General features: G+C 46.7%; 1 protein-coding gene across 7 annotated transcripts in view; it reads right to left on the reverse strand.

Annotated features, from left to right (window-relative positions):
- Window positions 1-2173: 2173 nt before the first annotated feature.
- SIRT5 (sirtuin 5) overlaps window positions 2174-13011 on the reverse strand; it is a 40740-nt gene continuing 29902 nt past the window's right edge. For all 7 annotated transcript variants that reach the window (XM_030314817.2, XM_030314818.2, XM_032593110.1 and 4 more), the window contains one exon: window positions 2174-2715. In XM_030314817.2, the coding sequence (XP_030170677.1) occupies window positions 2640-2715 (76 nt within the window). In that variant the 3' untranslated portion in view covers window positions 2174-2639. The remainder of the gene's footprint in view (window positions 2716-13011) is intronic.

Genomic DNA, 13011 nt, shown 5'->3' on the forward strand with positions numbered 1-13011 from the left:
CTCTCTGAACAAACCAAGCTGTTTCACACTTGCTATGCATTTGTACACGCCGTTTCCTTTTCTGATACCCCTCCATGTGGAACTATTTATACTTCAAACATTGCCACCAAGGCTGACTTCCTCTTAGATTTTTGTTTTAACGTTTATTTATTTTTGAGGCAGAGAGAGACAGAGCATCAACGGGGGAGGGTCAGAGAGAGAGGGAGACACAGAATCCAAAACAGGCTCCAGGCTCTGAGCTGTCAGCACAGAGCCCCACGCAGGGCTCGAACCCACGAACCAGGAGATCATGACCTGAGCCGAAGTCGGACGCTTAACCGACTGAGCCACCCAGGCACCCCAAGGCTGACTTCCACTTAAAGTGCCTTAATATCTACCCTATCCCCTCTCCACCCATCTCTAATTGCATTCTTCCCTGAATCTTGCGCATATTACTTCACTGTAGTTGCCACACTGTAAAATAGTTTACGTAACAGTTGTCCCAACCATTCTGTGAACTCCTGGAGGGTAAGGTCCATATCTTGCCGATCATCTTATTTCCAGTGTCTATCATATGGGAGCCATTCAGTAAACATTAAATTGAATTAAATAATGCTACCTCACATACATTTTGTATTTTCAACTCTTTTTTTTCATCTTCTCTAACAAAACCAAAACGTGAACAAAAATGAAAAAACACGAATCAAACTAAAAACTAAAAATAAAAAAAGCCACTGGTGCCAAAGGTCCAGGATGAGAAGAGCTGCAAAGAACAGTTCCAAAACACGTGGGCTTTGGTCAGATAGAAATTACAGGTTAAAAATATAATCAGACTCACGGGGCATGCCTGAGTGGCTCAGTCAGTTAAGTGTCTGACTTTGGCTCAGGTCACGAGCTCATGGTTCATGGGTTCGAGCCCTGCATCAGGCTCTGCGCTGGTGGCGTGGAGCCTGGTTGGGATTCTCTCTCTCTTGCTCTCTCTCTCTCTGTCCCTCCCCCACTTGCACATGTGCGCACTCTCTCTCTCTCTCACAAATAAACTTGAAAAAATATATATAATCAGACTCACTGAGACAGTATGCTGACTTCTGACATCGCTAACCCTAGGAAAATGTATGCATTTAACTTTGAGAAGCCCAACAACAAAACTATTAAAAGTGAATGATGAAAAGTGGGAATCAAGCCCTCAAGATGCTTGGCCGGTCTTTCAGACTCCTTGTAGGTTATGAACACCCCTCTTGCCCAAGCAAAGAACCTCTGGGATTTATGAAAAGCTATGACTTGCAAATGCAGTACAAAGTTTTATGTGACCGTGTCTTGTCTATTTCTACGAAAGCCAACAGTGTAACATTAGATGCGGTTTTGTAAGGGGCTGAGGCAACGTGGCCCAAGTGTGTGATCACCCAGGGAACCCACCTCATCTAAGGGACCCAGGTAGGGCTGACCTCCCTCCACTGTTTCCTAAAGACCACTCTTCCCGGTCAGGCCAGACAGCAGGCATTCCGGGACCTTGGGTGTGGCGTTAGATGGTGAGGTTTGAGCAGGAGCTGTATTTTTACTACTTTACTCCAAGGTAGAATGGGCATAATTTTTTTAAAGTCCACAGGAAAAAAAAAAAAAAAGCTTCAGAATTCAGTGTCTGGGAAAGCTTGGTGGACTTTTCCACCATACACAGACCGTTTGCTTCTGTGTTTATGTTATTGAGAAACAGCAATCACGTCCCCCTTTCCTCCTTGGCTGCTAAGAAGGCCAGCGCTCAACTTTAGGCAGCTGTGTTTGCCCCTGGAGTCCATATATTTGCATCGTTTATTTTTTTTTAATCCGGATTTTCTATCTTTTTAGAAAAATTTTTAAACATTTTTATCTTATTTTTTTTTGAGAGACAGAGACAAAGCGTGAGCAGGGAAGGGGTAGAGAGAGAGGAAGACACAGAATCTGAAGCAGGCTCCAGCCTCTGAGCTGTCAGCACAGAGCCCGACACGGGATTCGAACTCATGAATTGCGAGATCATGACCTGAGCCGAAGTCAGACGCTCAACCGACTAAGCCACCCAAGCACCCCCTGATTATCTGTCTTGTGCTACTTTTCTCTTCCTTCCTTGCATGACTTCTTGTTGTAGGGTTATCCCACGCACTGTGAGGTAAGACAGACAAACGAGGAAAACACCGAAAAGGAAAATCCCCCAACAAAGACATCTCTTGGGGTAGCATCTTTATACAATAAATCACCTACCGTAGAGAGTGAGTTTATTTTCCACCAAAACTTGACAAAAATTAGAAATACCAAGGTTTGACCCCTCTACTCCTATCTTTGCCCAGATAGCAACAATAAAATCAGCACGACTGCTTCTTTAAAAGAAAATCTAATCACAAAAATATCCCCTTCCGATAACCAACCAAACACATCAGAGATATCTTGTGTTTAAGTTCACACAAAATAACATCGCATCAACTCCACTGTTCATTGACTTCTCCCTCTAACCACGTTTGCGATTGTTCCTTCTGAACTGCCATCACTTATCATCAGGTGGGATTCCAGCCAGGGAATCGGAGGTTATTTCTAGATTTTCTAACATTTAGCTCACCATCCCCGTGATTGTTTCGCCTCTGTTTGTGGCCCGGTACTTAGATGTGCCACAATTTCTTCTTTCCCCGGGACAATTAAGACACGTTTTCAGTTTCGTGAGGAGCAAGGGCTTCAGGAAGAGTGGTACCGCAAGGCCCCTGGAAGTGAAACCTGAAATAGGACAAATACAGCAGAGTTAGGAGCAAAATGAACATACGACTTCAGCCGCTCACACACTGCGTGGTTGTATCCAAAGTGAAATCCCAAATCTCACAAATAGGGTATTGTGAACTTTGTCCCCACTCTTGGCAAACTAGCTTCTGACAATTCTAGATGTAGACATTTCATTACAGGTCGGCCACAGAAATCAAGGGGATTTAGTTAGGAAAGGAACAGCCTAGAATTCAGGCGCTATAAACACGAATTTTATTTTAAGGGGTAGGGGAGACATAATTGTAAAGTGCATTTTGTGACCGTATTGCCAACCTCATAACTGAAACTGCAAGTTTTACAAAATCCATATACTACATTAAAAGAGCATTTTGGTGCACTAAAGACAAGAGAGGGGCGCCTGGGGGGCTCAGTTGGTTAAGCTTCCGACTTCGGCTCAGGTCATGACCTCACGGTTTGTGAGTTCGAGCCCCGCGTCGGCTCTGTGCTGACAGCTCGGAACCTGGAGCCCGCTTCGGATTCTGTGTCTCCCTCTCTCTCTGCCCCTCCCCTGCTCACGCTCTGTCTCAAACAAACAAACAAACATTAAAAAAAGAAAAAGACTAAAGAAAAATAACCTCATGTACCACACAGACCATGAACATTTTAGCTGAACAGGCCTCTCAAGCAATCCACTGGACTTCACGACTAACTGACGTATATACAGTCGGAAAGGAGAAAGAAACCAACATAAAGAGCAAACAGCAGGGACAAAGAAGAAAAATTAATGATTTTGGCTTCCTTTGAGGAAAAACACAAAAAATAAGCCCAACTCTGAATGCAGGGTTAGGAGAATCCTGTAAAAGTAGGATTTTCTAGTATGTTAATAAGCAAGCCAACTGAGCACAATTAAAAATGGAAAAAGCACATGTTCAATGTAATTCACCATTCATGCTGTATTTTTTTTTTTAAATTGTTTAAAATGTTTACTTATTTATTTAGAGAGAGAGAGACAGAGAGACAGTCAGGAGAGGGGCGCAGAGAGAGAGAGAGAGAAAATCCCGAGCAGGCTCCATGCTGCCAGCGCAGAGCCCAACGCGGGGCTCGATCTCCCGAATGGTGAGATTACGGCGTGAGCTGAAACCAAGAGTTGGATGCTTAGTGGACTGAGCCACCCACGCGCCCCATATCGTTTATTGTTGACACAACACAAATCGTGGACGCCTTAGACCTCCAACAGTCTTGTCTCTGGACAGAGTGCCGCTAACGGATGTCCCCACCCAGTGACACCTCTACTCCTTCCGGCCACCTACAGTATGTTGAACACTGGCTGCCAGAAGGCTCCTCACCTGCACGGTTGAAGCCCCTTGAGGACCTTCCAAAAATGCCAGCCAGGCACGGAGAACTTACAGGGAATCTCCACAGCCTCAACTTGCACACGTTTTCCTTCCTGAGAAAGTGGCCTTTCACCTGCCCCTTGCCCCGTTCAGCTTTCTCCCACTTTCCAAGAGCCAGCCGAGCCCCTCACCCGCCTGGAGCCTTCCCCCGATGCCTCATCACAGAACGTGCAAACTTTCGAGGGGCCAGATAAAGGGGCGTTTGAAATGTTGGTGTGCATCTCAGAAAACAAACGGTTTCCGGAGACGGGGTGACGACACATCCTTAGGCAAGTAGGGGCCACTCCGTTCCTGTCTTCGATAAAACCGGATAGAGCATCTGGCCCGATGGGGCCGTCGACGAGATCACTAAATGCGATTCAGTAAAAATGTGCCCTCCCAGCCCTCAGACTAGAGAGAACAAGAGACGCAGAGAAAGCCAAGTGCAAAGAGAAGACGGTATTTTTTCCCAGGAGGAGCTGCAAAGGATCCTGACAACCCCCCTTCTCTGCGTGACTGCTGCTTTTTGTTGTTGTTGTTGTTGTTGTTGTTACTCAGGGAGGAACTTTGTTCTCTAAAATCATAAACTGCCCGAAACTGCTGTTGGAAATGACAGCGGTAAAGGGTAAGTATGCTCAGAGGATCTAAGTCACCGTGCCACTGACCAGCAGCCTTGACTTCCAATCCCGGAGCAGACCTTCAGATAAAGGGCATCTGGACACAGCCTTCCACGTCTACCTTCACTTTGCAGGCTCCAGGGAAACAGGACCCTGTGCCCACGCTGCCCGCCAGACTGCACCTGACCCCCTTCCACACAGCCCTGCTTTGCCGTTCCGTCTCCCCAAAACAGCTTTGTTTAAATTTCACCTAATCCAAATCCTGTAGTCACGGCACCTTTTCCTTCGCATGGGGACACGCACCATGTCCCCCTGGGATGCGGTCTCCCTCATTTGCAGAGAACCAGTAAACTTGATCTGACTACAGATTTGTTTCTGGTGACTGCCGGTGGATTGGGCAGGAACCACATAAACGGTCTCCTTCTAACACTTAGCCAGGGACACGGGAACTAATCCAAAAAGTTCGTGTCCCATGCATCTATTAAGAGATGCGTTTTGGGGCACCCGGGTGGCTCAGTCAGTTAAGCATCCGACTCCGGCTCAGGTCATGAGCTCACAGTTCGTGAGTTCGAGCCCCGCGTCGGGCTCTGTGCTGACAGCTCAGGGCCTGGAGCCGGCTTCAGATTCTATGTCTCCTTCTCTCTGACCCTGTCCCGCTCCTGCTCTGTCTCTCTCTGTCTCTCAAAAATAAATAAAACATTAAAAGATGCGTTTCCGATCAAATTTCACTTTTATGGGATTATTAGTCAAAATTTATTATTTATATGTTGTTTTCAACAGCTAAACCACAAATTGTTGTAGCGATGATTCAATCTGGAGAAATTTTTCAATAGGACAGTTTTTAAGTTTTAAGGAAATGGAAAATAAAAGATTCATATCATATTGTGCTACAGAAATAGAGTAGTTAACAAAAAAGATTTTTAAGCATAAAAATATATTACATTAATATGAATTTATATAGTGAAAGTAGAACGGAAATAAAAGTTCATCCCTTCTCGGCCTTTTGGCTAAGATCAAGTGTGGAAATAAAAGTTCAAAGAGAAGAAGAAAAAACGTGAAGGCTGTGGAAAAAGGGGGCAACCTGAGCATCTCAGTCAGCGAAGCATCTGACCTTGATTATGGCTCAGGTCATGATCTCACGGTTCATGAGATCAAGCCCCACTTCGGGCTCTATGCTGACAGAAGGGAGCCTGCCTGGGATTCTCTCTCTCGCTTTCTCTCTGCTCCCCCCGCCCCCCACCCTGCTGCTCATGCTCTCTCTTTCGCTCTCTCTCTCTCTCTCAAGAAAAAAAAAATTTTAAAGGAAATGGCTTGTATATCTATTTTGTAAATAGATGACGGTGAGTATCAAGCAGTTGTGACACTTAGACTGAATACATTTAAAATCATGAAGGGGCGCCTGGGTGGCTCAGTTGGTTAAGTGACTGACTTTGGCTCAAGTCATGGTCTCGCAGCTCGTGAGTTCCAGCCCCGCGTCGGGCTCTGGTGCTGACAGCTTGGAGCCTGGAGCCTTCTTCGGATTCCGTGTCTCCCTCTCTCTCTCTGTCCCTCCCCCGCTCTCTGTCTCTATCTCTGTCTCTCTCTCAAAAATACATAAACATTAAAAAAATAAAAAATAAAACCATGATAATGGCAGATTTGCTTATAATGCATTTTTATTACAAAATTTCAGTATTTTATTTCTAATACACCTAGAATCACATGGTTTTCAACTCCAGTAAAACCTTGGTTTGCGAGCATAATTCGTTCTGGAAACATGCTTGTAATCCAAAGCACTCGTATATCAAAGTGAATCTCAAGAACCATTGGTTCAGTTACGATCATGTGACGTTCGGCTTAACCTACTACTCGTGTTGCGAGGCATTGCTCGTTCATCAAGTTAACGTTTATTAGAAATGTTTGCTCGTCTTGCAGAACGCTGGCAGAACAAGTTACTGGCAATCCAGGGTTTTACTGCATTCCGATACAGAATGTTAGATGTCAAGTTTAAAAAAATACAAAAGTGCTTGAAGACTCGTGTTGTGGCAGCCCAGTGCACCACCCCGCCTCCCCGCCAGCAGCGGGGCGACCAGGTCCACTGTGTTTGTTCCGGAATCTGTTCATGCCACTTCTAACGGTTACTGTGATTATCTACTTCAAGTAAAAACTGTGTAATAAATCCCAAAAATATAGTTGTGAAGAGAGGGCTATTCCTAGGAAAATTTGTTGTTAGGCTTTGGAAAGGCACGGCAGGTCACTGAAAGTAATTCTGTTAAATTAGCACAGGTGGGAAAGACTAGGGAGGAAGCCTGCTCCACAAATTTCTTTTCTGTTAGTTCTGTAATTTCTTTTCTGTTAGTTTTCCCCTTCTAAAAAGAAAAAAAAAAAAAAAAAAAAAAAAGGCAGAAAAAATACCTAAACCAGAGGCTGTAATCCGGTGTCTTCTAAGACTCCCTGATGAGAACAGTCACCTGGGCTGCTGGTCAAATAAACAAATAGTCCTCTCGCCCCGGAAAGTCTGATTCAGAAAGTCTAGACCAGAGCCTTGGGATCGGACTGTTTTTTTGGTGGTCTGTTTTGTTTTACAAAATAAGGGTTAGGGTGACTTTAAAAGAATTTTTTTTTGAATGTTTTTATTTATCCTTGAGAGAGAGAGAGAGAGACAGAATGTGAGCAGGGGAGGGGCAGAGAGAGAGAGGGAGACACAGAATCTGAAGCAGGCTCCAGGCTCCGAGCTGTCAGCACCAAGCCCGGCACGGGGCTCGAACTCACGAACCGCGAGATCATGACCTGAGCCGAAGTCAGATGCTTAAACAACTGAGCCACCCAGGCGCCCGATTTTTTTTTTAATGTTTATTTATTTTTGAGAGAGACAGAGGCAGAATGCGAGTGGGTTAGGGGGCAGAGAGAGAATGAAAACACAGAATCCAAAGCAGACTCCAGGCTCTGAGCTGTCAGCACAGAGCCTGACGCGGGGCTCGAACCCACGAGTTGTGAGATCATGACCTGAGCCGAAGTCGGACGTTCCACGACTGAGTCACCCAGGCGCCCCAAGGGTTAGGGTGATTTTTATCTGCAGGGGCTTGGGGGGGCGGGGGACGCTGGGAGGATTAAGAGCATGATTCATGCAAGAAAGGCGACTGCATGATCAGCAGGCCCCTGCTCAGAGAAATGGCCTCCAGCTCCGTCAAGCAAAGCGAGACAAACCAAATGAATGCACAGTGTTTTGCTCTAAACGAAAATATTTTTCATTCAATAAAATTAAATCTCGTTAGGTATCTTTAAGTATGCTTTATTAAGGCATATATGTGTGCCTTTTAAATTGTTCTTACTCTCAGTGACTTTTTGATGAACAGACCAACAAGGAGCCGAACTGCCTGAACCAAGATTAGGGCCCTTCCTACCCACCCTCAGTGCAGCCAGGGGGAGCACTGGACTTCCTACCCACTGTGGCCAACCGTAATTTAAAAGTATACTCTTTATACTCTTGCTGAGCAAATACATAATTAAAGCAATTTAGAAAACCGGTTTCAAAAAAACCACTTTTTTTTTTTTAACATTTATTCATTTTTGAGAGTGAGAAAGACAGAGCACGAGCAGGGGAGGGGCAGAGAGAGAGGGAGACACAGAATCCATAGCAGGCTGAGCTGTCAGCACCGAGCCCGACGCGGGGCTCGATCTCCCGGACCGCGAGATCGTGACCTGAGCCGAAGTCGGACGCTCCACCGACTGAGCCACCCGGGCGCCCTTATAAAACCATTTTCTAGGGGCGCCTGGGTGGCTCAGTCGGTAAAGCGTCCGACTTCGGCTCAGGTCACGATCTCGCGGTCCGTGAGTTCGAGCCCCGCGTCGGGCTCGGTGCTGACAGCTCAGAGCCTGGAGCCTGCTTTGGATTCTGTGTCTCCCCCTCCCTCTCTGCCCCTCCCATGCTCGTGCTCTGTCTCTGTCTCTCGATATTAAATGTTAAAAAAAAAAAACAAAACATTTTCTAGCTAAGAACTCGGACTTATAAACTCTACTGGCAGTTTGCTTTCTTTCTCCCCTCCCCTCGCCCCCCCAAAACAAGTTCCTTCCTGACCTTCCTGACCACCTCTTCGCCCTCCCTCCCCCTACTCCGGCCACACTGACCTCAGTGCTGGTCCTCACACCTCCCAGGCGTGCTTTGTCCTGGGGGGGGGGGGGGGCTCTGCTCCAGGTGGTCCCATGTCTGGAAAGCTCTTAGCCAGACAGTCCCCTTAGCGCACTCTCTCATCGCCTCCAAGCCCGCGCAGATGTCTTCTCAGTGCGGCCTGCCCCGACTACCCAGCTGAATCCTGCAACCTATCTGCTCCATTCCAATTCGACTTTTGCTTTCTGCCACAGCCTCCGGCCCAGCTGCTCACCGGCTACGGTCTTTGCACGTTTATTCTGCTTTACTGCTTACCGTCTGCCTCCACCACGAGAGGGTCACGTTCACACAAGAGATTTTTTTGCTTGGTGTCCTGACGTACCCTGGCCTGAGCACCTAGGGCCGTGTCTAGGGCACTACAGGTGCTTAGTAAGTGAACACCTGTGGACTTCAACTAAATTCCAAAGTTTAGAGAAATTCCAAGATGAACGACATGGTGATCACAGGGCACGGGGGTGGGGGGAGGGGACCAGGGGACTTGGACGGCCCAACGCATCAGCCTCCTGACAAGCAAACCTCATTTCTGCCTCAGCAAGTGCACAGACCCTCACGTGCCAAGGACCCCGGCGCTGAGTGAACAGCCAAGGACCCAGAAGCCGAAGCTGAAAGTGGCTCGTGTCTACACCAACCGTAATGGCTTGTCAGAAATCATCCGCGACCACCAGCGGGGATGGGACCAAAGACAAAAACAAAACCGGAACTGATGAACACCCTGAGGACATTAATACATTTCAGTGGGAGGCAAATTCTGTGACTTTGTCTCTACGTGAGAATTGGGGCAAAGAATCTAATCGACGCGTGCTCGGCCTAAGACGTCCTGTGAGATCCACGTTCAAAGTGTGGCCCGCGTTCCTGCCCCGCCTATTTAGGCAATAAGGAAAATTAGGCTAAAAGGAGACATTATCCCAGCTTTTGTTTCTCTCATTCACCTACAGTAGTTGTTGGCAAAGCCTTTCTCTGTGAAGAGCCGGAGAAGGCATATTTTAGGCCAGACGGTCTCTGTTGCAACGGCCCAGTTCTGTTGCTATAAACATGGGGCCACGGCCGAGTGCCAATAAAACTTTATTTACAAATGCAGATGGCGGGTGAATTCGGCCTGCGGGAGGCAGTTTGCGGAGCACCGACCCGGAGTCAAATCCAACCAAAATCTATCACGCGTGAGCTGTTAAGAGAAAATCCTGCCCTTGTCGAGCTGTGTGTTCAAACACTCGATCGCCCCAGCCCTGGCTCCCCGTTTGAAAAGCTGAGAAGGGGTGAGAAGGTCACCTACGTCTCTCCTAAATGCCACCTTTGAGGACTCCTAGAGAGAAGCACGACTGTCTTCTCCCGTCAGCTACACCCATCTGGGAAAATTGCCACACTTGGTGGTACAGCCAGCCTCAGCTGCCAGAGGAACGAACGAACGGAAGGCGGTTCTTGTGGTAGGTGCTGGTCACTGGGTAGCTTGTCAGACTTGGTCAAGGCTTCCAAGATTTGGGCCGAGACGGAGCAGCGGCGGAACCGGGTCTGTCGTGTTAGGAGGCCCCGCTTATGCAATGATGTCATTATACGCCACGATTCTCTTCTCAACCTGCAGGGACAACTGGCAGGTTCAATTTCCTCTCACACGAAGACACACACAATGCCTGCCAGTCCCTGCCGGTCAGTCCGGGGCATGAAAGGTAGAGGGCCAGCCCTTGGCTTGTGCGAACACTCTCCTTTCATTGTCTTCTTTTCTCCACCCCCCCCCCAACTGCATTTTGTTACTTTCCTACCATGATGGTTTTGTTTTCAGTCTTTATACTTCTTAGAGGTGAGCTGGAGATCACAGGACTGAAAATAAACCACATTAGAAGAAAGGGACTAGGGACGGAGCTCACTTCCTCCTGCAGAAAGTTTATCCCAGGGCACCCGGCTGGCTCAGTGGGGTAAGGTCATGATCTCGCAACTCGTGGGATCAAGCCCCGAGTCAGGCTCCTTGCTGATGGCGCAGAGCCTGCTTGGGATTCTCTCTCATTCTCTCTCTGCCCTTCCCCACCCCCACCTCAAACAAATAAATACATTTTTTAAAAAAAGAAGGAAACAAAGTTTGTCCTTTCCCATTCTTGGAGAATACTCATGTTCTTTTTTTTTTTTTTTTAATGTTTATTTTTGAGAGAGAGAGAGAGAGAGAGAGACAGAATGCGAGCAGGGGAGGGGCAGAGAGCGGGGGAGACAGAGAATCCGAAGCAGGCTCCAGGCTCCGAGCTGTCGGCACAGAGCCCGACGCGGGACTTGAACTGGTGAACCGTGAGGTCATGACCTGAGCCAAAGTTGGACACTTAAGCCACTGAGCCACCCTGATGTTCTTTCGAGCAGACGAGAGGCCTGAACTGCCTGTTCCGACATTTCTTAGAATGCTTCAGGCTAGTACAGCTGCTACCTGTGTAGGCCACAACGCGTGTTAGAGGTCCAATGTCTACTTTTCGGGGCATACATTAGAAGATAACTTAATTCTGAGCAGGATAGCTTAACTATCACTCACGTATAAGCTGTTTAAAACATAATTTAACGTGTTTTTTTTTTTTTTTTTTTAGTATATCCACAGAATTATATGACCATCACTACAATCCACATTAGACAACTTTTTCTCATCCCAAAAGGAAACGTGTCTCCATTTATAGTTACTCCTCGTTCCTCCCTGCCCTAACCCTAGACAAGCACTCATCGACCTCCATCTCGGTTGATTTCTAGGTATCTCATATAAACAGAATCATATGATGTGTGGTCTTGTGTGTCTGGCTTCTTCCACCCACTAGAATGTTTCAAAGGTCATTCATGTTGTAACACAGATCAGCATTTCATTTCGTTTCATGGCCGCATAATATTCCCTGATATGTATGTACCAAATTATGTTTCTCCACTAATCAGTTGAGGACCGGAAGGACATTTGGATCATTCTTGCTTTTTCTTTTTTTTTTTAATTTATTTTGGGAGAGACAGAGACAGCACGAGTGGGAGACGGGCAGAGAGAGGGGGAGACTGAGAATCCCAGGCTGGCTCTGTGCTGTCAGCACAGAGCCCGACGTAGTGTTCAAACTCATGAAACCATGAGATCATGACCTGAGCCAAAACCAAGAGCTGAATGCTTAACCGAGTGAGTCACCCAGGTGCCCCTTTTTTCCCTAATGTGTATTTACTTTTGAGAGAGAGAGTGCGAGAACAGGGGAGGGGCAGAGAGAGAGGGAGGCAGAGGATCCGAAGCAGGCTCTGCACTGACGGCACAGAGCCCAATGCAGGGCTCGAACCCACAAACTATGAGATCCTGACCTGAGCCGAAGTCGGACGCTTAACCGACTGAGCCACCCGGGTGCCCCAGTAGATGTATGTTTTCATTTCTCTTGGCTGTCTACCTAAGAGAATTGCTGGATCATATATTCACTCTGTACATAACCTTTCGAGGAACTGCCAGACTGTTTTCCGAAGCAGGTGCACTATTGTCCATTTCTACCGGCAACAGGTGAGAGGTCCACTTTTTTCAACACCTGTTACTTTATTATATATATATATATATATATACACACACACACACTTTGTATTATTATACCCATGCTAGTGGTTATTAAGTGGTATCTCATGGTGGTTTTAATTTGCATTTCCCTAATTTTAATAATGTTCAGCATATTTCAATATGCTTATCGGCCCTGTGTACATATTTGGAGAAACGTCTACTCAAATCTTCGGTCCATTTCTAAATTGGACTGTTTGTCTTTTTATTATTGAATTGTGAGAGCTCTTTATATATGCTGGATGCAAGTCCCATATCAAATATTAGACCTGCAAATATTCTCTCCCATTCTGTAGGTTGTCTTTTTCACTTTGCGGATGGGGTCCGTTGAAGTACAGGGGTTTTTAATCTTGATGGAGTCCAATTTATCCATTTTTTCTTAAAGTTTATTTATTTATTCTGAGAGAGGAGAAAAAGAGAGGCAAGGAGAGAGGGAAAAAGAGAATCCGAAGCAGGCTCCACACTGTCAGCACAGAGCCCAATGTGGGGCAATGCAGGGCTCAAACTCATGAACCGTGAGATCATGACCTGAGCCAAAACGAAGAGTTGGATGTTTGACTGAGCCACCCAGGCGCCCCTGATTTATCCACTTTTCTTGTGTTACTTGTGCTTTTGAAGTCGTATCACGGAGGCTTTGACTAACTCGAGGTC

Source organism: Lynx canadensis, chromosome B2 (genome assembly GCF_007474595.2).
Source record: "Lynx canadensis isolate LIC74 chromosome B2, mLynCan4.pri.v2, whole genome shotgun sequence".
Lineage (NCBI taxonomy): Eukaryota > Metazoa > Chordata > Mammalia > Carnivora > Felidae > Lynx > Lynx canadensis.